Raw genomic sequence first — 20669 nt, 5'->3', positions numbered from 1 at the left:
TTCCAAAGCTTTCCAGATGGTTTAGCTATGCATCTTCTGCCATCACCTCCCTGTAGAGTTTCACTGCAATGCTGGGGAGGCTGAAGCAGAACGGAGTGAATTCTTCAGCATAAGGCCCACACACTTAAGCATTCACTCAGACCTAGCACAATATGGCTTTGGCTGTGCTTGCTTTCCGCTAATACTGGGACAACAGAGTTGATTTGCATGAAGAGATGCTGGAATTGAGAACTATGTCCATGCATACACCTGTCAAAGTAACAGGTTGAAGAAGCAGGCTAAGAGTACATAACATTACTTCACATAAGAGGACCAGAAGACACTTACCAAAAGCCCTACCTAATGAAGATCCGACTGAACCCTATACATCTAAGGCCTCCACAAACACCCTGCTACTTTACTGTGACAATGACAGAATACTGTATTTCTCAAGTAGAAGATGAACCTGATTATAAGACAACCCCTCCAATAATTAGATTCTGTATATGGAAAACAGATGCATTGGTTATAAGTATTGAATCTAATTATTAGAAATTTGCCTTGAATTTGTTGTCCTCCCACTGCCACAGCAGGGAAAATACATCGGGGGTGGGGGAGGGGAAGGTCAGATAGGCCCTTTGATCTCTGCTCCCCCCCCAGCTTTTTCCTGCAGCAGCTCCTTCCCCATCTCCTTACTGTCACAGACCCTGCTCTCCCTAAGCACATGAAAGTAAGGAGCTTTAAGGAGTAATTTATAGGATTGAAAACAACTTGCACTGCTTCAGGGTGACTAATTCAAAGGGGGTCTTCAAGTATATCATCTGAGGAGGTCTGAAAAGCTGTGCGTCATGTGGGTAAAAAGACCTGGATGAGGTAGGGAAGATATAACAGCAGCAGAAAGAAAGGAGAAGGCTGTTCCTTCTCTACTGTCCTCTCACACACTCCTGCTTTGCTTGTTATATTTTTTTCTTTTACCCCTGCAATAACTCAATGGATATGGGTACTTATGAGCTCCACATAAGCCAAATCAGCATCTTAAAACTTCACCTGGAAGTTACCAGACAGGTATAGACAGCCAGCTCCCTATGTAATGTGCTCCAAATGTGACACGGTTTAATAAATAACTATCTACATTGCGTGCTCCATCCATACTTAATTTCTAATGTCATTGGAAAGCATCACTTCTCTCCCAATTTAATCTATTTAAACACTTTTTAAGGTATTTATCTTGGTGGCAAGTGTGGTTACTCTTAACTACTTCAAATTTCTCTCATTTTCACCTCTGAATGGATTGTAGGGCTTCTTAAAAGTTTTCAGCATGCAATCTACATGCAAATCAAAAATCTATCTCCTAATAGTCTTTTAATGCTTGATCTTGCCACAATGGCACCCATAAAGCTAAAGGACACTTTTTAGAGCTTTTTAACTGGACTTGAAGCAATCAAATAGTAATTACAAAATAATTTTAGAACCTTCACAGCTGGAAACTCTTGAAGTTTGTTCCCATTGCTACTTGTACAACCTTGAGGAAATACTTTCCAAATGTTCAAGTGTAAGTGGGTTTCACAGATATTCCTCTTGTAGGGCTGTGCGAAGCTTCGGTCCCCGATTCGATTCGGCGGAGATTTGGCCCGATTCAGTGGCCAAATCTCCAAATCAAATCAGGAGACCCTCTAATCTCTCTGAATCGAATCGGAACCCTCTGAATCAATTTGGACAGTTTCAGAAAAATTCAGACATAGACACAGCTTTAAATGTTTTTTCTACATACCTCAAGGTACCAGGCAGCTCATCAATGCTGTGATGCTGGGGTGGATGGCGCATCCCACCGGAGCGCAGGGGGCTCCCCGGCATGCTTGGCAGCAGACCTGGAAGTGGACCAGAAGCACTTCCAGTCCACTTCCAGGTCCGCCAGGGAGCATGTGCCCCCCCCCCCCCCACGCTGCTATGGGACCCTCCATCCACCCCAGCATTGCAGCATTCATAAGCTGCACCTGGTACCTTGAAGTCTGTAGAAAAAACATTTAAAGCTGCGTCTATGGCTGAATCACTGGTTCTCCAAGTCAGCATCGAATCTTCAGATTCGGCCGAATCAAATCAGGGACAGTGATCCAAATCAACTAATTGAATCACTGTCCCCAATTCAGGCCGAATCTGAATCGAATATGGACCCCTACTTTCTAATTCAAATGCTTTCCCCCTTTTGGGTGCTAAAGGTCTTGCTTTGGCCAGAAGTTCGACCTTTTTAAAGCATTGGCAATATTTTTTCAGTAACTATTTTCCTTATGATGACTGCATTTTAAAAAAGTTTACAACAATGTAGTATAAATATATTCAGAAACAAAGTAACAGTAAATAACACACTAAAAAAAAAAAAATCAATGGTATACCTTTCTAACTCAGCACAAGAAAGAGCCACTAGTGACTGGTAAGGAAGCCAACACTTTATTTACAAGATGGAGATAATTAAACAAGTGAGACCTACATATGCAATAATAGCACACTATACAAAATTAGAATAAGGTGGATATTGCCAGTTGGCACACTAAGAAAGTTGGGAATAAACACTGATGACAAAAAAAAATGGTATTAGATGTTCTCTCATAAAACCATATTGCTCACCTAGAAGTAATAATCTATTTTCATCAAAGGGAAAGACCACTGGCATGAAAATGATGATTTCTCAAACCAGGCTCAGTAATCTGTCCAACACTGGTTCACCCTCTTATGAGTCACACCCTGCACTACTCTAATCAATGGGAAATTTATAACTGATTTCAATGGGAACAAGTCTGGAGTAGGAGGCCAAGCCTCTCCATCCTTGAATAAAGAGATTACACAATGACTCAAGCAGAAAATGCAGAAAATAGGGAAAGAGGTACAAAGTCATTAGTCTAACTCCATCTAAATGAGACATAGCAAACATACTTCCCCAATGCAGTATGACAGCTTCTTGGATATATCTTCAAGTCGGAGCACTTCCCTGTTGCTGGAAGAGACCTGCCTAAATTTACCCTTGTGTAAAGTGATCTTCTTAGGGCTCAGAGATAACAGGAAAATTCTTTTCATGCACCATGACTGTCTATACGTTGCTTTATCATCATTTTAAATAAAAATAGTTTTCTTTTTGGTAAACTGGAACATTTTAGGGCTCTGCCACACCAAAATGTCTATCATTGATTTATCAGTAAGATTTTAAAAGCTTACTCCCAGAACAAGCTTTCAGTTAAAGCAGATATGCTAGTAGTTCTATTATAAAATCTGAGAGGTTCAGAAGGTGGCTACCAAAATGCTGCCTGGGCAGAAACATGTGCTATGAAAGATGAGGCCTGGAGAAGATTTATTTTTCAAATTACAAATAAATAGATTTATCCAGTTTCCAATTAGAGAAGGGAAATATTATACTCCCCACTCCTGGACTACTCTATACATTAGAACCTTCCCAATAAGCAGGAGGTACATTGTGAATTAATAACAATTCTGAATTGAGTGAATGAAAATGAAGCCTTTTGATTTTTGCAGGATGAGATGTATTTTTAAAATTTATCGTAGGAACTCAGTTTCATTATAATTACTTCCAATATTTAAAAGACAATAAAAAATATGAAGCAGTTTATCATCTAAAAAATAATGAAAATTTAGTAAAGACAGACACCCAATAACAGCATTTGCTATTATCTTTGAAAAGTGGAGAGACTACTAGTTTTTGTACAGATTATAAAATATCCTCTGACGCAGTAATGGGGCTCACCCATAAACTGAGTCAATGAATCTTTCCATCGTATGTTAGCTACCGCAAAATGCTTTTAAAAGTACACATTTAAAAATACAAACGAAAATATAAAATGACAAATATGACAGTGAGCTTTGAAAAACTTTATCTGGCTCTAAATCAGATTAATTTTTTTTTTAAGTTTGCTCTACAAAGCTGTATTTTAATACAAGGTCAGTATGATAACTATACTGGATTCTTTGGGAACTGTGTGGTAGACCAAGTTCCTAAAAGTAGCCTTTAGTTGGACAATTAGCCACCTGACTGCAACTGTATACAATACAGATATCCAAGTCAGCTTCGGTTACATTGAAGTGAATGGAAGCTTTGTCACCAACTTCAGTAGGGCCAGAATTTTGAGCAGTGCCTAAAGGGGGGGGGGGGGGGGGGGGGGGGGGGGGACGACGGACAACAATCTCAACTAGAAATCAAGAGATGGGTCCACTCAATTCTATCCTGAATAACACCCTACTAACTACAAAACAATCATCTTTTTTGGGTCCAAGGGCATATTATTTAGAGCAGGAGCAGGCAATTATTTCAGGCAGAGGGCTGCTTACCCAGGCTTGGCAAGCTGTCAAGGGCTGCATGGGTAGACCCGCCCCTTGACAGGTGCCCTGCCCCCTGGTCACCATCTTGGGACCAATGTCCAAATGTCTTGGGACCAATGTCCCAGGGTCAAAACCAGTGTGGCCCAAAGTGGGGCACAGGCTGGCAGGGGTCTGTGGAGCTGGGCTGGGCTGCAGCTGGTGCTGAGCGTGGGGAAAAGCAGCCCCTTGCCCACCCCATGGCTGGCGCTCCCTGCTGCAGGTGCAGCTGTCTGGAGCAGGCACAGGCAGCCCCATGCAGGCTGCAAGTGACTGCAGCGTGGGTCACCGGCCACAGGGTGAGGGGCCACTTTTTCCCCCCCCCACGCTCAGCAGTAGCTTGTAACCTGCCCCCGCTGCCAGCCTGGGCTCCACGCCGGCTCTGGACTCACCTGTTGGGGCTGTGCCGGCGGCCCCACTGCTTGCCGTGCCAAGCAGTGTTTGCTGCTGCTGTCTGCCCAGAGCTTGTGCGTTGGGCAGCCCAGAGGCGGTGGTGGCAAACACTGCCTGGTGCCGGCATGGGGCCCAGGCTGGCAGTGGGCCTGGGTTACAAGCTGGTGCTGGGGGGAGGGAAGCGGCCCCTCGCCCACCCCATGCTCAATGCCCCACACTGCAGCCGCTTGCAGCCTGCCTGGGGCTGCCTGTACCTGCTCCAGACAGCCCTGCATGGGCTGCAGCAGGGAGCACTGACCACCGGGGTGGGGAGGGGCTGCTTAACTCTGCACCAAGGAGGAGCAAGGAAGGAGCCCAGCGAAAAGCTGAGAATGGGGGGGGTGGAAGCGGCCCAACACCCCACGCTGAAGCCGCTCACAGCCTGCGCAGGGCTGTCCAGAGCAGGCACAGGCAGCCCCAGGCAGGCTGCGAGTGGCTGCAACGCGGGGCGTTGGGCAGGGAGCGGGCACGGGGCCGCTTTTATCTGGGCTCCTTCCGTGCCCAGGGTCCTCACCTTCCCTTCCCCCCCTTTCCCCCTTACCTGCGGTTCCGGCACCACAGCAGCCATGCGGTTGCAGGCCAGAAGCCCTGGCTGGGGTTGGGGGGGCGGGGCCGGGCAGGCCTTGCTGTCGTGGGAGCCCGCCAGGGCTTCCCATGGGTCCTACTGTCCTTGATTCCTGTAATTTTTGACAGGAACCAATGGCTGATAAATATTAATTTTCTATATTTTTTAGGGGCCCCGGAGGCCGGATAGAATGGCCTTGCGGACCGAATCCGGCCCGCAGGCCATATTTTGTCCACCCTTGATTTAGAGGTGCATCTGTTTATTGGTCCACATCATATTGGGACTGATAAAAGGAAAATTGACATTATCAGCAATCAGCTTTTTTTGGCCAATAATGTCACCGATGCACGTGGACAGGCAGAAATGCAGCCTGGCAGTTTGGCGAGCAGCATCCATCCAGTAAGTCTGTGGGGGGGGGAGAGGGGAGGGGTTGGAGATAAGAGCCCCTGCAGTGCAGGAGGAAGCGGGGCTGGGGCGGGGGCAGGTTTTGCCCAGTTGGGGCAGGCTGAGGCAGGAATGAACTATGGGTGGCTTGTCTGGGGGAGGGTGCATCCTCCACTCCTGTGCACATTCCTAGGAGAAGCATGGGGGGCATGTGCCACTTCGATTTGTGCATGGGGCGAGTGTGGGCTCCTAGCTGTGGGCGTGGGGCCAGAGGCCGTGCTGGCCTCTTCCCAGTGGGAGGGCTGAACCAGGGCTGCACTCGGGGCAGGCGGTGGTGAGGTGGCCAGCGACAGCACTAGGAAGTGTGCTATGGGGGCCCTATGGCAAATTTTGGGGTGGCCATAGTCCACCTCATAGCTACCCTCCCAGTGCTGCCCACTCTGTCCCCTGTCTGCCCCGAGTACAGATGCAGCTCAGCACCCCACTGGGAAGAGGCTGGTGTAGCCCCTGGCCCCAAGCCTGCAACAGGAAGCCCATGCACAAGTCCAGGGGGCACATGCCTCCCATAGGGATGTGCACAGCAGCCAGGAGCTGTCCCCAGACGAATCGCCCACAGCTCTACCCTGTGTCCCACCCCACCCCTGCCTGCCCCTGGCCCGCTCTCTACTTCACCACGGGGGCCTCAATATGCTCCCCCTCGCCACCCCATGTCTCTTCCCTCCCCCATACCCCTTTCCCTACACACATTTACTGGCTGGATGATACTTTCCAAGCTGCCGGGCTGCATATTGGCAACCAGAGTGGTAATTGACTGATATGGCTGGCTAATAACTGGCCATCGGTATCAGCCAAAAAAACCTTTATCAGTGAAAACCTTTATCGGTGCACCCCTAATAGCATCAAAAACTCAACGGAAAAAGTCTTAGTCTTGCATTAAGAAAAATTAAAAGTAAAGAATCTCAGAATTTATCTCAGTGTCGCATTCCTAATACTTTCCTCATTGTGCTCCCAATATTTTACTGTGCTGTATATAACGCAAAAGTCAAGTATCAGTACTAATGGACGAGTCAACAGAAGGTGAATTTCATTTCTATTTGTGCATCCTTTCTTCAGTAGATTTAGATTAACGTTTAAAAGTGTCTGAACATAGTGTGGTTTAGCACAACTCATATGATACACTGGCTTCAAGCCCCTTGAAACACAATATGAAACATTCCCTTGACCCCAAAGGACTTGAAATGAAGTCTCAGGGTTAACAAAGACTATCCACAATCATCCGTAGCTTTTTAATGAAATCCCTACACTAATGAAAATAAAAACTTCGCCAAATAAAATTCATCACTGAACTGGCTGCTAATTAATGTCAATAATTAAGGATTGAGAAGTAACATTTTCATTAAATTTCCCTTTGTGGTTTCTTTTTAAGTAACAGATAAATAAGCACAGGTAAAAAAAAACAGACATCATTTATACAGAACAATTATGCAACAAAGTTGGATAAACTCAGAGTTGATATAATGTAGTTAGTAGTTTCAAATTATTTTCATGTAATCTTTACCAAAAAAAAGAGTTTTAATATCAACAACTAGCTTCCTTCTCCAGAAGTATGGAGGGAATGAGAAATTGGATCTTTGCTTATCTGTTGCTTTTTTCATATCTACATAAAAACACTTTTTCTCTGAAAAAACTGCTTTAGCACCTCCTGTCTTTTCTCTTTTGCCAGTTTGCTCTGCTGCTAAAAAGACATTCAAACGCTTGATAAATAACATTACACTTAAAAGCAATACTGGCAAAAGGTTATGCTACACTATCGGGCTTTGATAAAAGTGCTATCATCAAGAGTTGTAGCGCATTTCTCTTCTTCAGTTACAGTCTCCACTGTGCCTGAAGCAGACACGATGACCACTGTTTTAGTTTCGGACATGGGTTTTTCCTTCTCAGCTATGGCAGCACAAACCGCCACAATCTCATCACTTTCAAAGTCATAGTCTGGGATAGATTCTTGTGTAGCAGACTTTTCTTTTGCCATTGCTTGTGTTGCTTCAGGGTTTGCTGCTTTCTTCTGTTGCTCACGGAGCTTTCTGGCCCAGGAAAGGTCTTCTTTCCACACTTCAGGATTCATTGGATAGATGTGCAAGGCCACCTGAAAACTTCTGATTGCCTAAAAATGACCAGAGAAATTGTCATTAAATAAAAGGGTCAAAAAATTCTAATAAAAGAAATTAGAAGAGAAACCAAACCTTCAGGCCAGCCTGAGACAACGCCTGCTTACAGACATGGGGGAAAAAACAAAACAAAACAACCCCCCCCCCAACCAAAACAGTACCTTACTTTCAGCTCAGCAGGCTCTCACACCATGCACAGCACATGCCCAGAAGAGGCATCATGACAGTTTGGCTTGGCTCCCCAGCATCTGTATAGCTTGCACACTTCATTGGGGCTTTTTGGCAGTTTATCTAATAGCTGATTTAATCAGCTATTAGATAAAAGCACCAAAAAGCCACACCAAAATATGTGACCTATACAGACATTGGGCGAGCTGGGTCAAATTGACACGATGCCTCTTCTGGTAAAGCACTGTTTTGGTTTTATCTCCCCATGTCTGTCAGAGTCCAATGATGCTTATATCTGTATATTCTCATTGATCCAGCTGAGCTTTAAAATGTCAGTGATAGCACTTCCACTATTTTCCCTAACATGCACTTCTACTGTTATTTTATACATAACATTTGTGCCTCATTTTTAAAAGTCAGAGGTACAGATACATACTTGCAAATGCACATTGTATTTTCATGTGGGGAAAACCTTCCTATTTGGGAGGCATTCTGCCAATTCTGAAGCATGTAAACTTCCTGAAGTTCAAACACATGGAAAAGAACAGTTTAGTTGTTGCAAAACTATGTTATTTTACTGATTTTAACCAGCTTTGTGTGTCAGAAGTCATCTGAATTGTGACTAGGAAATGTCTTCAACTGCAACTTCTCATGATGTGCAAAATAAAAACAAACAGCATCCTATCTGATTTTAAAATCTTCAGCTGAGGGACTTGTCATTTAAAAACCTGTCTGTAAAAAAGATTATTCACATTTACTGAACTGTAAAAAACAATTATAATCAAATCAAGTTTTATAGGTAGATAGAAGTTATATTGTTAATAATGGCTCATTCAGTATATCAAGAAGCAGCTTTAATAACTTAATTTTAGCATAGTATATAGCACTTTTTCTCAGAAAACCTGCGATTAAAACTTAGCATTTGCATGCTACGATTATACTAGGATAAAAAAGTTTAAGTGACTTAAAGTGCAAAAAACTGGACTGTTCAGATTTGTTCCTAAAAAATCAAAGAACCTCATAAAAAAGCAGCGCTGTTATACACAATCACATTTCACTTTCCTAATAGAAATGTGTTACTGTACATCAAGGTCTATCAAGAGCAGGACTAAAAACATAAAAAACTGAAGCAATCTATGACACAAACCCAAAGCTGGCAAAATATTTGTTATTCATAAAGAAATTCATAGATTAATAAGGCTGGAAGGTACCTCAAGAGATCATCTAGTCCTGCCAAGGATTCCCTTCTCTAATCTGGAACAACCTGTGCTAAAGATAAAACAGGGTGTGTCTACAAAAGACGTTTACTGCAGAGTAGATTAATAAGTTCTGCAGTAAACACTGTGCGTCTATATGTGCGCCCCTATTAGGCAGGAGTAAACTAATTAACTCCGCAGCAGGATAGTACTTGTATTTCTTGTACTTGCTTTTAACTCCACAGCATTGTACGTGTAGATGCTGCCTCAGCTGGATGGGGCACAAGGGTGCTTTCGTGCAGGGGCTGTCTGCTGGCTAGCCCTGAACTGGAACACCCTTCACATTCTGAGCTGGGGGAGAGCAGGTCTGCACTGGTAGGCTGACTCCCCAGGGCCCCCTGCCAACCGGGGCTGCCCTGACCTGGCTCAACAAACTGTGATCCCAGGCACACATTCAAATGACATGCCTGGGGGCAATAAGCTCCAAGTTTATTGCTTCACATTAATTGCACATGTACATGTGCCCACAGTAACTTTTATTCTTTTTCTCAACAAACATCTATTTTTAATCAATGTAGATTGCAGCCCCAAAGCAAATTCAGCAGGATATTACCACCAAAACTAAAGCCGTACCAGATCAGTTTAAACCTACCTGTGTTATGATTTTATAGCAGTCTAGGAGTGAGGTGCATTGGTGAAGGTTTTTGAAGCAGTCTGAATTATGCCTCACTTAAATGTGTTATACAAACTTTTTTTATTTTTTTGAGTTTACAAAGAATCTTATCATTATATATTTGGTCAAGAGTTTATGAAAATAACCAGCATTTAGTTCCCCTAACCACCACATTCAAGTAAATTACATGATAAGCTATAAAAAAGAAGTTTAATTTCTGACTGCATCAGCAGCAGCTATAATACTCTGAAACAGTTTGAAAAGTATTCACTTTGTACCAACTTATTATTTAGCTCCAAATTTGTGAGCTATTGGATTGACAAAGGAGGAACACTTTCCTGAATTTAAAGACTGAGTCACATTTCCTTGGTTATTTCTGCTCCAAAGTGTCAGCATTTCTTCACTGAATGCTTATTGTAATTCTCTCTTAGGTATAAAGATTGCTAGGTGTTATATTATCTAACGGATTTATTTGCCCATTTTATAGTGAATGCTGCCAGAGAGAAAAGCCAGCCAAGGATATGTTTTTCTTGGTTGCACTTTTCAGCTATTACATCTGCAATGATGGGAACTGAATTTACCAAAAGACAGTTTTCTGACAGACAAGTTTTAACTGTTAGCAAAATAAGATCTGACTCAGAAAATCTCACTTGACAGTGGTCTTAGGTCTTGAACTAATGTCTTTAAATCCAAAGTTTACATTTTCTTTTCTTTGGAGCCTCCACTCACACTCGCATCATCTTTACAAGATTTTTTTTAAAAATGAAAAAAAAAATGTTAAAAAAATAATATATCTATATTCTTGCTCCATGCTGTGCCCCAGCATATGATCATTTCTTTTTTCTCATCTCCAGATCCTTCTTATTTAGATATATTAATTTGCACTTACATGCTATTTTTTCACTCCTTTCTGAGAAGCTGCCCTGGACTGCCTTACATGAAACCAGAAAAGCATGCATGCAAAGTCAGAGGTATTATGGAAAGTTATCCAACATTATCCTCCTTCTATCAGTACTGGAAACTTGAACAACCAAGATGTATTGATGCCATTAGTACACTGGGAACTACCAGCTAAGAAGCTAGGACTATGGAAAGGAAGTTAATGCTGCAACAAGTACCATAAACTGGTCCCTAATGTATGGCTTTTGCATTCCTGTGTCCCCAGACTCCATTACCTTCAACTTTTAGTGGCAAATAACCCAAATACTTTCTGCTAGAAAGTGAGCAGTACTGGCAATGTGGCTGGGGATAGAACATACTGAATGACAGTATGCCACGTGACAGATTCATAGATGTTAGGGCCGGAACGGACCTCAATAGATCATCGAGTCCGACCCCCTGCATAGGCAGTAAAGAGTGCTGGGTTCACATGACTCCAGCCAGATGCCTATCTAACCTCCTCTTGAAGACCCCCAGGGTAGGGGAGAGCACTACCTCCCTTGGGAGCCCATTCCAGGTTTTGGCCACTCTAACTATGAAGAAGTTCCTCCTAATATCCAGTCTAAATCTGCTCTCTGCTAGCTTATGGCCATTATTTCTTGTGACCCTCAGGGGCACCTTGGTGAGTAAGAGCCTCACCAATTCCCTTCTGCGCCCCCATGATGAATTTATAGGCAGCCACAAGATCACCTCTCAACCTTCTCTTGCAGAGGCTGAAGAGGTCCAGGTGCCTTAGTCTCTCCTTGTAGAGCTTGGCCTGCAAGCCCTTAACCATATGAGTGGCCCTACTCTGGACCCTCTCCAGGTTATCCACATCCCTCATGAAGCGTGGCGCCCAAAACTGCACGCAGTACTCCAACTGTGGTCTGACCAGGGCCCAATAGAGGGGAAGTATCACCTCCTTGGTTCCGTTTGTCATGCATCTGCTGATGCACGATAAAGTGCAGTTAGCTTTGCTGATGACTTCGTTACACTGACGACTCATGTTCATCTTGGAGTCCACTAGGACTCCGAGATCCCTTTCTACTTCCATGCTGCCGAGCAGGTCATTTCCGAGGCAGTAGGTATGCTGGACATTTTTCCTCCCTAGGTGCAGCACTTTACATTTCTCCTTGTTAAATTGCATTCTATTGTTTTCTGCCCATTTGTCCAACCTGTCCAGGTCTGCCTGCAGCTGTTCCCTGCCCTCCAGTGTGTCCACTTCTCCCCACAGTTTTGTGTCATCTGCAAACTTAGACAGAGTACACTTCACTCCCTCGTCCAAGCCACTGATGAAGACATTGAAGAGTATCGGTCCAAGGACTGAGCCTTGCGGGACCCCACTGCCCACACCCTTCTAGGTCGGTACCGGCCCATCTACCACCACTCTCTGGGTACAACCCTCTAGCCAATTTGCCACCCACCGGACTGTGTAGTCACCCAAGTCACAACCTCTTAATTTGTTCACCAGTATGGGGTGGGATACCGTATTGAAGGCCTTCACATACTCCAACTTACATCAAAAACCCAATAAATATATGGATTTCACCCTAAGCTGCAAACAAAAAACATAAAAAGTTGAATAAAAGAACAGCTCAATGACTAAATAAATCAAATTCTGACTTTTGAAGACTGGTGTACTGGTATTTTAATATGCATATGAATATAGAGGCTAGGGACAGTACTTATACATAAACTGCTATAAGTGATTGGAAACCGGTTCAAAGCTGTGACACAACACAACAGAAGTTCAGTGCACATAAACTGGCTTCAGCCATTTTGAAAGCAGTTTAAGATACACCTGGATGGATGTAGTATCAGACTTAACTTGAATCTAGAGGGGACCTGGGACAAGTTCAATAAACTGACTGAAACCTAAAATCAGTTAACTCACAGCCCCCCCAGCATCCCAGGATGCTTTGAGCCTCCCCAACAAACCCCACAATCTCGTGTTGGGTGGGATAAGCCTTGGCCCAAGCTGTCTGCTCTGGCCAAGTAGGGAGGCGTGCTATAGCGCCTCTCAGCTTCTGGCCTGGGCCACTGCAGGCATGGGGCTGCAGATTCAGATCAAAAGTGAATGTCTGTTCATTTGCTTATTGGTTCAATCTATGCAGTTTAGACTAACCTGTAAAGATTGAATTAATAGTTTCTAGGGTTGGAAGGGACCTGAACAGATCATCAAGTCCGACCCCCTGCCCTGGGCAGGAACGAGTGCTGGGATCATAATACCCTAGCCAGATATCTATCCAACCTCCTCTTATAGATCCCCAAGGTAGGGGAGAGCACCACCTCCCTTGGGAGCCCATTCCAGAGCCTGGCAGCCTTAACCATAAATTAATGCCTCCTGATATCAAGTCTGAACCTGCTCTCAATCAATTTGTGGCCATTATTCCTTGTTATCCCAGATGGTGCCCAGGGGAACAGAGCCTCATCTATTTTCTGTTGGTTCCCCCTGGTGAGTTTATAGACAGCCACCAGATCCCATCTTGGTCTTCTCTTGTGGAGGCTGAGTAGATTCAGGCCCTTTAGTGTAACTTTGTAGGGCAACACCTGCTGGCCCCTGACCATGCGAGTGGCCCTCCTCTGGACACTCTCAAGGTTAGCCACAGCCCTCTTGAAGTGCGGTGCCCAGAACTGGACGCAGTACTCCAAATGCAGCTGCCTGACCAGTGCCACAGAGGGGAAGGATCACCTCCCTGGACCTGCTTGTAATGCATCTGTAGATGCACGACAAGGTGCAGTTAGCTTTACCGATCGCTTCCTCACGTTGGTGGCTCATGTCCATCCTGGAGTCAACAATGACTCCAAGATCCCTTTCAGCCACTGTGTTGTTGAGAAGAGTGTTCCCCAGCCTATAGGTATGTTGCAGGTTCCTTCTCCCTAGATGCAGCACCTTGCACTTGTCTGCATTGAATTCCATTCTGTTCTCATCCGCCCACCTCTGTAGCCTGTCCAGATCTAGTTGGATTCTGTCCCTCCCCTCCAGTGCGCCCACTTCTCCCAACATCTTTGTGTCATCAGTGAATTTGGACAGTGTGCTTTCCACGCCCACCTCCAAGTCGCTGATAAAGATGTTGAATAGCACAGGTCCAAGGACCGAGCCCTGGGGAACTCCACTGCCCACATCCCTCCAGGTCGAAAACAACCCATCCACCACCATTCTCTGGGTGCGACCATCAAGCCAATTTGCCACCCATCTGACTGTGTAGGCATCAATGACTAACCTGTAAAGATTGAAATGAATCAGCCTCAGACTTTTTGACTGTCTCTACAGCTATAATATGAAAGACACAGCCACTTCTAATTCTAACTTATTCCACTACTGTGCTCAAAGAAACTTTACTGGCTATAAAATAATCTTTCCTTAGACGGAAAGAATCTTAGTACAGTGTGATTAAATATAATGCTATAATTCCGTACAGCACTATCACAACCAGTTTTGAGATATGCTTCATTCCATCATGGTTGCAGCAGCATGGCTGGTAACAACAGAGATAACAGGATCATAAGGCAGTAGTGTTGGAAGGGGCCTCACAAGGTTGCCTAGTCCAGCCCCCTCCTCTAGACAGGTTCATGCTTGACTAAACCATTCCAGCCAAGTGCTTGTTCAGCCAGCTCTTGAAAATATCCAGGGATAGAGATCCTCAGCTTCTCTAGGTAGCTGCTTGATCTCTGGTGCTTTAGAGTGGAAAAATTAAACATTTTGATGTTCCACAAAGATTACAGTTGGACACTTACTATTTTGGCATTTCCTCTCATTATTACATCTTTGCATTTCTATTTACTCAAATTAGGTTACTCTATCTGGAATCCTTTTAGGATCCATGATTAGTTATGTTGTAACAGAGCAATATACTGCAGTATAAGAGTTGGCACCTGATGTGAGAAGTAAGAAGGAACCTTTAGATTCTGGTCTTGATACAGTTTTTTTCCCCACTTGGCATTGTAAAAGTTCAGACCAGATTTAAATTCTGTGTTTTGCATGTAAATATTGGTAACAAGGACCATCTAAAGCTCACTGTATTTTGATAATTTTCTTACAGACCTAAAAAAGTTCATGACTAATGCACATCTTTTAACATATTCCCTGAGGTACACAGCAAGGATGTCTAGAGTTTAGGACATTCATAATGGCAGAGTTCAACCCAAATGGAGGGCAAAATAATTAACATTGATGGATAAAGTTTAAGAAGCAAGATGGTGGTAGGCTTTGTCAATAAAAAGTCTTTCTTTAGATATGTAGAAAGTTGGAGGAAAAAATAAGGGAAATGTAGGACCCCTGTTGAACAAAATGGGACAGCTGATAACCAACACCCAAGAGAAAACCGAACTCCTAAACAAATACTTTGCATTGGTATTCCACCAGTCAAGGTAAGAGTGCGCACCCACTCATAGTTGATGAAGATATCGGGAGGAAGCATGTGGAGAGGCTGGATATCTACAAACTAGCAGGACCGGATGAACTACACCTGAGAATGCTGAAAGAACTGGCTGACATCATTACACAACCAATGGCAAAGCTATCTGAGAACTTGTGGTGTTCAGGAGAGGTTCCAGAAGACTGGAGGGCCAATGTGATGCCTATCTTTAAGGAAGGAAGAAGGACCCAGGGAATTACAGGCCAATCAGTTTGACCTCAATCCCTGGAAAAATCCTGGAAAAAATTATCAAAGAATCCATTAGTGATAGGCTAACTAAAAATAGCTTTGTAAAAGATAGCCAGCATGGCTTCATTGTGGGTAGGTCATGCTTGACCAACCTCATTTCCCTTCTATGATTAGGTAACACACTGCCTGAATAAGGGAGATGAGGTCATATGCTTGAATTTCAAAAAGGCCTTTGACTTGGTCTCCCATGACGTCCTCATGGTAAAATTGGGGAACTGTGGCCTCAACAACTTAACCGTCCAGTGGCTAGGAAACTGGCTCCAAGGCAGAACCCAGAGAGTATTAATAGATGGAACTGAGTCAAGATGGTGCATGGTGACCAGTGAACCCTCAGGGTTCAGTACTTGGACTGCTGCTTTTCAACTTATTCATTAATTATTTGGATTCAGGTGTTAAAAACGTATTGGCAAAGTTCTTGGATGACACTAAATTATGGGGGAGTGTGATCAAACTGGAGAATAGGCTAGGGATACAGGCTGACCTGGACAGGTTTGCAAGTTGGTGGATCAAAACCTGATGATGTTTAACACCAAGAAACGTACAGTGCTCCATCTGGGGAAAAACATTCTGCAACAACACTTACAGGCTCAGTGACGCTACATTTGCTGGCACCACAACTGAAAGGGACATGGGGATTGTAATAGACCACAGAATGAACATGAGCCACTAATGCGATGCCATAGCCAGCAAAGCAAATAAGATGCTGGCATGCATGTACTGATGCATCTTAAGCAAGACAAAGGATGTCATCCTCCCGCTCTACTCTGCTTTGGTGAGGCCACAACTGGAGTACTGTGTCCAGTTCTGGGCACCGCATTTCAAGAAGGATGCAGAGAAGCTTGAGAGAGTCCAAAGAAGGGTACACGTATGATCAGAGGTCTGGAGAGCAGACAATACAAGGAGAGGCTGAATGACATGGGACTGTTCAACCTGGAGAAGAGAAGACTTAGAGGGGACTTGGTAGCAGCCTACAAGCATCTAAGGGGCGCACATCAGGGCCTTCAGGAGCAACTGTTTACTAAGGTTGCCCAGGGGAAGACAAGGAATAATGGTCATAAACGCCTAGAAGATCACTTTAGAATGGACATAAGAAAAAAACTTTTGTGTTACAGGTGTCCAGGGTCTGGAACAAACTTCTCCCAGAGGTGGTACAATTGCCTACCCTGGAAATTTTCAAAAAGCATCTGGGGACACACCTTGCTGGGGTCATAGGACCAGCAATCTTTCCTGGCCAAGCTCAGGGGGGCTGGACCTGATGTTCTTGTTAGGACCCTTTTAGCCCCTAATATCTATGAATATAAAGATAAATTAAATTTAGGGTCCCCTTCTTAAATTGCACAAATACAACTTTACGGTGTAGTAAAGTTCTGTCCAGAAGCTTATTTTGTGATATACAACTTACTCTGATACTTTTTTGTTTACAAAATAGGAATATCTGAGTCTCTAAACTAGTAGTACATTAGCCATGTAAAACACCAGCAGAGACTCTATAAAAACTGCAAGCTCTAAGTCTGCAAACCCTACTAGTTGTGCTCAGGAGCTTAAGAAATGAGAAAGTCTTGCCCGATTAAATTCTGCTATGGATTTACAATATCAATTAAACTCAATAGGAACACAGTAGTTAATTCACCAGTGTTGAACAACAAAGTATTTGTAAAACTACAAATTTCATAGTCCAAAAGTGAGATTACAGACTTTTGCCAAGTTTAACGTCTTTAGCAAAAATAAATAAATAAATGAAAACACCACATGCAAAAAACACTGAATCTTCCTAAAATATGCCAGTTATCTAGCAGATTAAGGAAACATATTTTGGCCTGGCTTTCCTAAAAGAAAGCAACGAACCAGATGTTTTTTCAAAAAGTAAAAAAGCTAGTTTCTCTCACCCCCAGCTGCTTTTCCTGAAATGCATTGTTTTCATTACATGGGGGAAAAAACCATCTTTGGTAAAAACCCAAATCTGTGACAATTCACACAAAATAGACTTGTTTAGAGGAAAGTGGGGCTTATAATGGAAATGTATGAAGGAGACAGTACATTAAGAACAACAAAAAAAATTCTAGCCAAGGTGTAGGTCATGAGATGAGACAGAGAGCTAGGGTGCAAGAAGGACTGGAGTTATAGCAATGTGGTAAAGGAAACTGCTTGTGAAAAGGGACTATTCTCATTTTATGTTTTATTCAAAAATTTTACTTGATTTTTTAAAATCATAACCAGAAGACAGAACAGAAATTAATAGTATGAACAGGCTATTGGATAGAGTTTAGTTATAATCTGGTGTTTATAGTTAAAGCTCCCAGGTCTCTGGCTCCCTAAACTAATCAACAGGGCTGTGCGAAACAGCTATGTTTTGACTTTGTTTCGGATTCGGCTGTTTCAGAGGGACAGTGATTCATTTTGGTGTTTTGGACTACTCTTCCGTTTTGATTTGGTCGAATCTGTTTCGGAGTTTCGACGCTGTTTCGATGATTTGGCCATAGGCTATAATGGGGAATCACTAAAATGCTTATAACTTTGTCATTACTTGCCTGATTTGGATGCAAATTGTAGGGATGGTAGCCCCTTCTGAGGGCATAAGGCCTGCCAAGTTTCGAGGAGATAGGTGCAGGGGATTCTGTGAAACTGCACCTCAAACTGTTCAAAGCAAAAAACTCATATCACTTGCTAGCAGCAGCAGCCTGCTGTCATCCTGCATGCAGATCCAGGGGACGCATCCCCCGGGAGGGCTGTGCCAGACTCCTCCCCGGGAGGGCTGTGCCAGATCCGAGCCCCCGGATCTGCATGCAGGATGACAGCAGGCTGCTGCTGCCGGCCAGGACTGGTGCTCATTACAGCCTGCACTGAGCACTGGGAAGATTGGTGCTGGTGCTTGCCCTGGCCTCAGCCAGCAGCGGCAGCATGCTGTCATCCCACATGCAGATCTGGGGCCTGCGCCCCCAGGCAGGTTGCGGGTCTGTGCCAGACTCCTCCTGGGTGGCACAGGCCCCCAGATCTGTGAGCGGGATGACAGCAGGCTGCTGTCCCTCTCCCAGAGCACTGGGATTGGAAGGGACCTCAGGTATGGATCGCAGACACTGGCCAGCTACAGATGTCAATATCAGAGCAGTCCTTCTGCCCCTCTTTCCCCCTCCTCCTCTTAGTTTCTATTTCCCTGCAAGCCCAGCTTCGAAACTCCAAAATTTTCTGAAATGTTTCGGATGGTTTCATGAAATCTATGAAATCTATTTCATTTTGGAGCCTTCTGTTTCATTTTGGATTTGGTGTTTTGGGCACCAAAACACCTCCGAACTTAAACATCCACCAAAGTTTCACACAGCCCTACTAATCAACCTTTCAGCCTTCTTTAGTCAACCCCTAAATTTAAAAGATAAAAAGTAGAGTCTATCTGACATTTACACAAAGCCCCAATTCTATCTGCAAGTTAGAACTTCTCAAGTCTATTGAAAATTGCATACTGATTAACTAGAAAATGTAAATAGAGAATTATAAGCACTAGAAAACTCAAAGATGTTATTGCTGGCCACATCAGCCTTATGGCTTTTAAATAAGTTGGGAGTGAAGTGTACTGTTTTCTGCTGTCTTAATATCAAAAGATGAACTTTCATTTAAAATCTCTTTAAAATAACTTTTTGATCTTTAACCATTTATTATTTATACAATTTCTTTTCAAATAAAGCATAGGCTTTGATTCCTATTGAGTTTGCAAAAGGACCCAACCTGGAATGATCCAATAAACCTCAAGAAGTTGATAAAGATTTCTCAAGAATGGTTTGAGAAATATCAACCCACTTGTTCTAGCTTTTGTTTTTCCAAGAGCATGGTGAAATTCCTCTAAATGTTCTGTTGTGATATTTATCAGTTGTATAACTACTTATATTAGAAAATGTCAGAATAATGTTAACTTATTTATTTTATCAATTGCTTTACTTACGGTCTTTTGTTTCCATAACCTTTGTTTTTCACCAGTAGTTCTACTTAGTAGTCCTCTGCTGGAAAACCACGTACAAAGATATACAGATATACATGGCACTGATATTGTAAACAATGGGTATCCCACATCGTTTTCATTGTAGGAGAGCTGATTTGAATGATATTTGAGAGGGGTTTTATCAATCACTCCTACTGTTTCACATGTACTCCTGCCTGGCTCATTAAGTCTAATGAATGATAAGAATTTTTCCTTGGGATAGTTTTACCTTTATAATTTTATCCTGATACACAGCGCTCAGAAATTCTGCACTTTGCTCCAATGGACTCTGTCTGCTCATTTATTTACTATTTCCATGATAAACTGTTATGCATGGAATGCTTCCCTGAACCAGATTAGATCATCACCAGTCTTTCCTTCAAATGCTTTCCTGAGACCTGCTTCTGAGCTGCTAACAAATAAAGGTGTGTCTGGGTGCAGTTGAGTAAAAGTACAGAGTGTAATTCTACTCATTTCTCAGGTTTGAAAATGTATAAAATAAAACAATTAGCAGTTAATAAAACAATTAATACACACACACACATAAAATTAAAATAAAATAAAATAAAACAAAGCATCTATTATACTTATTCCTGGGCACACATACATACATCTCAAACTCAATATAAAATGTACTTACCATTGTCAAAGTCAGTATAATAGAGAGCTACAATACCTGGCTCCCTGTTCCCTCCCCCAAATTGTACCTTCTAATGGAGAGGACATCACAACCTTGCTTTTATACAAATTTGCTGAATACATGCACTTCTTACAGAGATGAAAATAGCCTCATTTATGCTGCTGTATTAGCCATCGATGGAGCTGCAGGGGTACTAATAACTAGTGTATACAAAATGTACCGAAATAAACCATGAACAGGTACAACTCACTCCAGTTCCAGACCATGATAAGCTCCACAGCTATACCACAACCAGCTACAAGTCTACATTTATACACTTACATCAGTACAAATTATGCTAATGGACAAAGCCTTTATGTAAACAAGAGCATGACACAGCTGGCTTTGACCTAGCCAGGTCTTCAACAACCCAACAATAAAACCACAAAAGAATCACTTATTAAAGAAGTGAAAGAGATTACTGGAGAGAAGGAACAATAATTGTATCCCTTATTTATATTTTGGTTTTATGAGGAAATTAAATTACTCTGACATGTTGATCCTTTCATTCTACTAC

General features: G+C 43.1%; 1 protein-coding gene across 1 annotated transcript in view; it reads right to left on the bottom strand.

The window, feature by feature from the left end:
• Positions 1–2401: 2401 nt before the first annotated feature.
• Positions 2402–20669, bottom strand: part of TTC33 (tetratricopeptide repeat domain 33) — an 87159-nt gene continuing 68891 nt past the window's right edge. The window contains exon 5 of the mRNA XM_006277873.4: positions 2402–7880. Within this exon, the coding sequence (XP_006277935.1) occupies positions 7527–7880 (354 nt within the window). The 3' untranslated portion in view covers positions 2402–7526. The remainder of the gene's footprint in view (positions 7881–20669) is intronic.

Source organism: Alligator mississippiensis, chromosome 3 (assembly GCF_030867095.1).
Source record: "Alligator mississippiensis isolate rAllMis1 chromosome 3, rAllMis1, whole genome shotgun sequence".
Classification (NCBI taxonomy): domain Eukaryota; kingdom Metazoa; phylum Chordata; order Crocodylia; family Alligatoridae; genus Alligator; species Alligator mississippiensis.
Note: the sequence above shows the minus strand (reverse complement) of the source record. Positions and strands in the feature narration are given on the sequence as shown.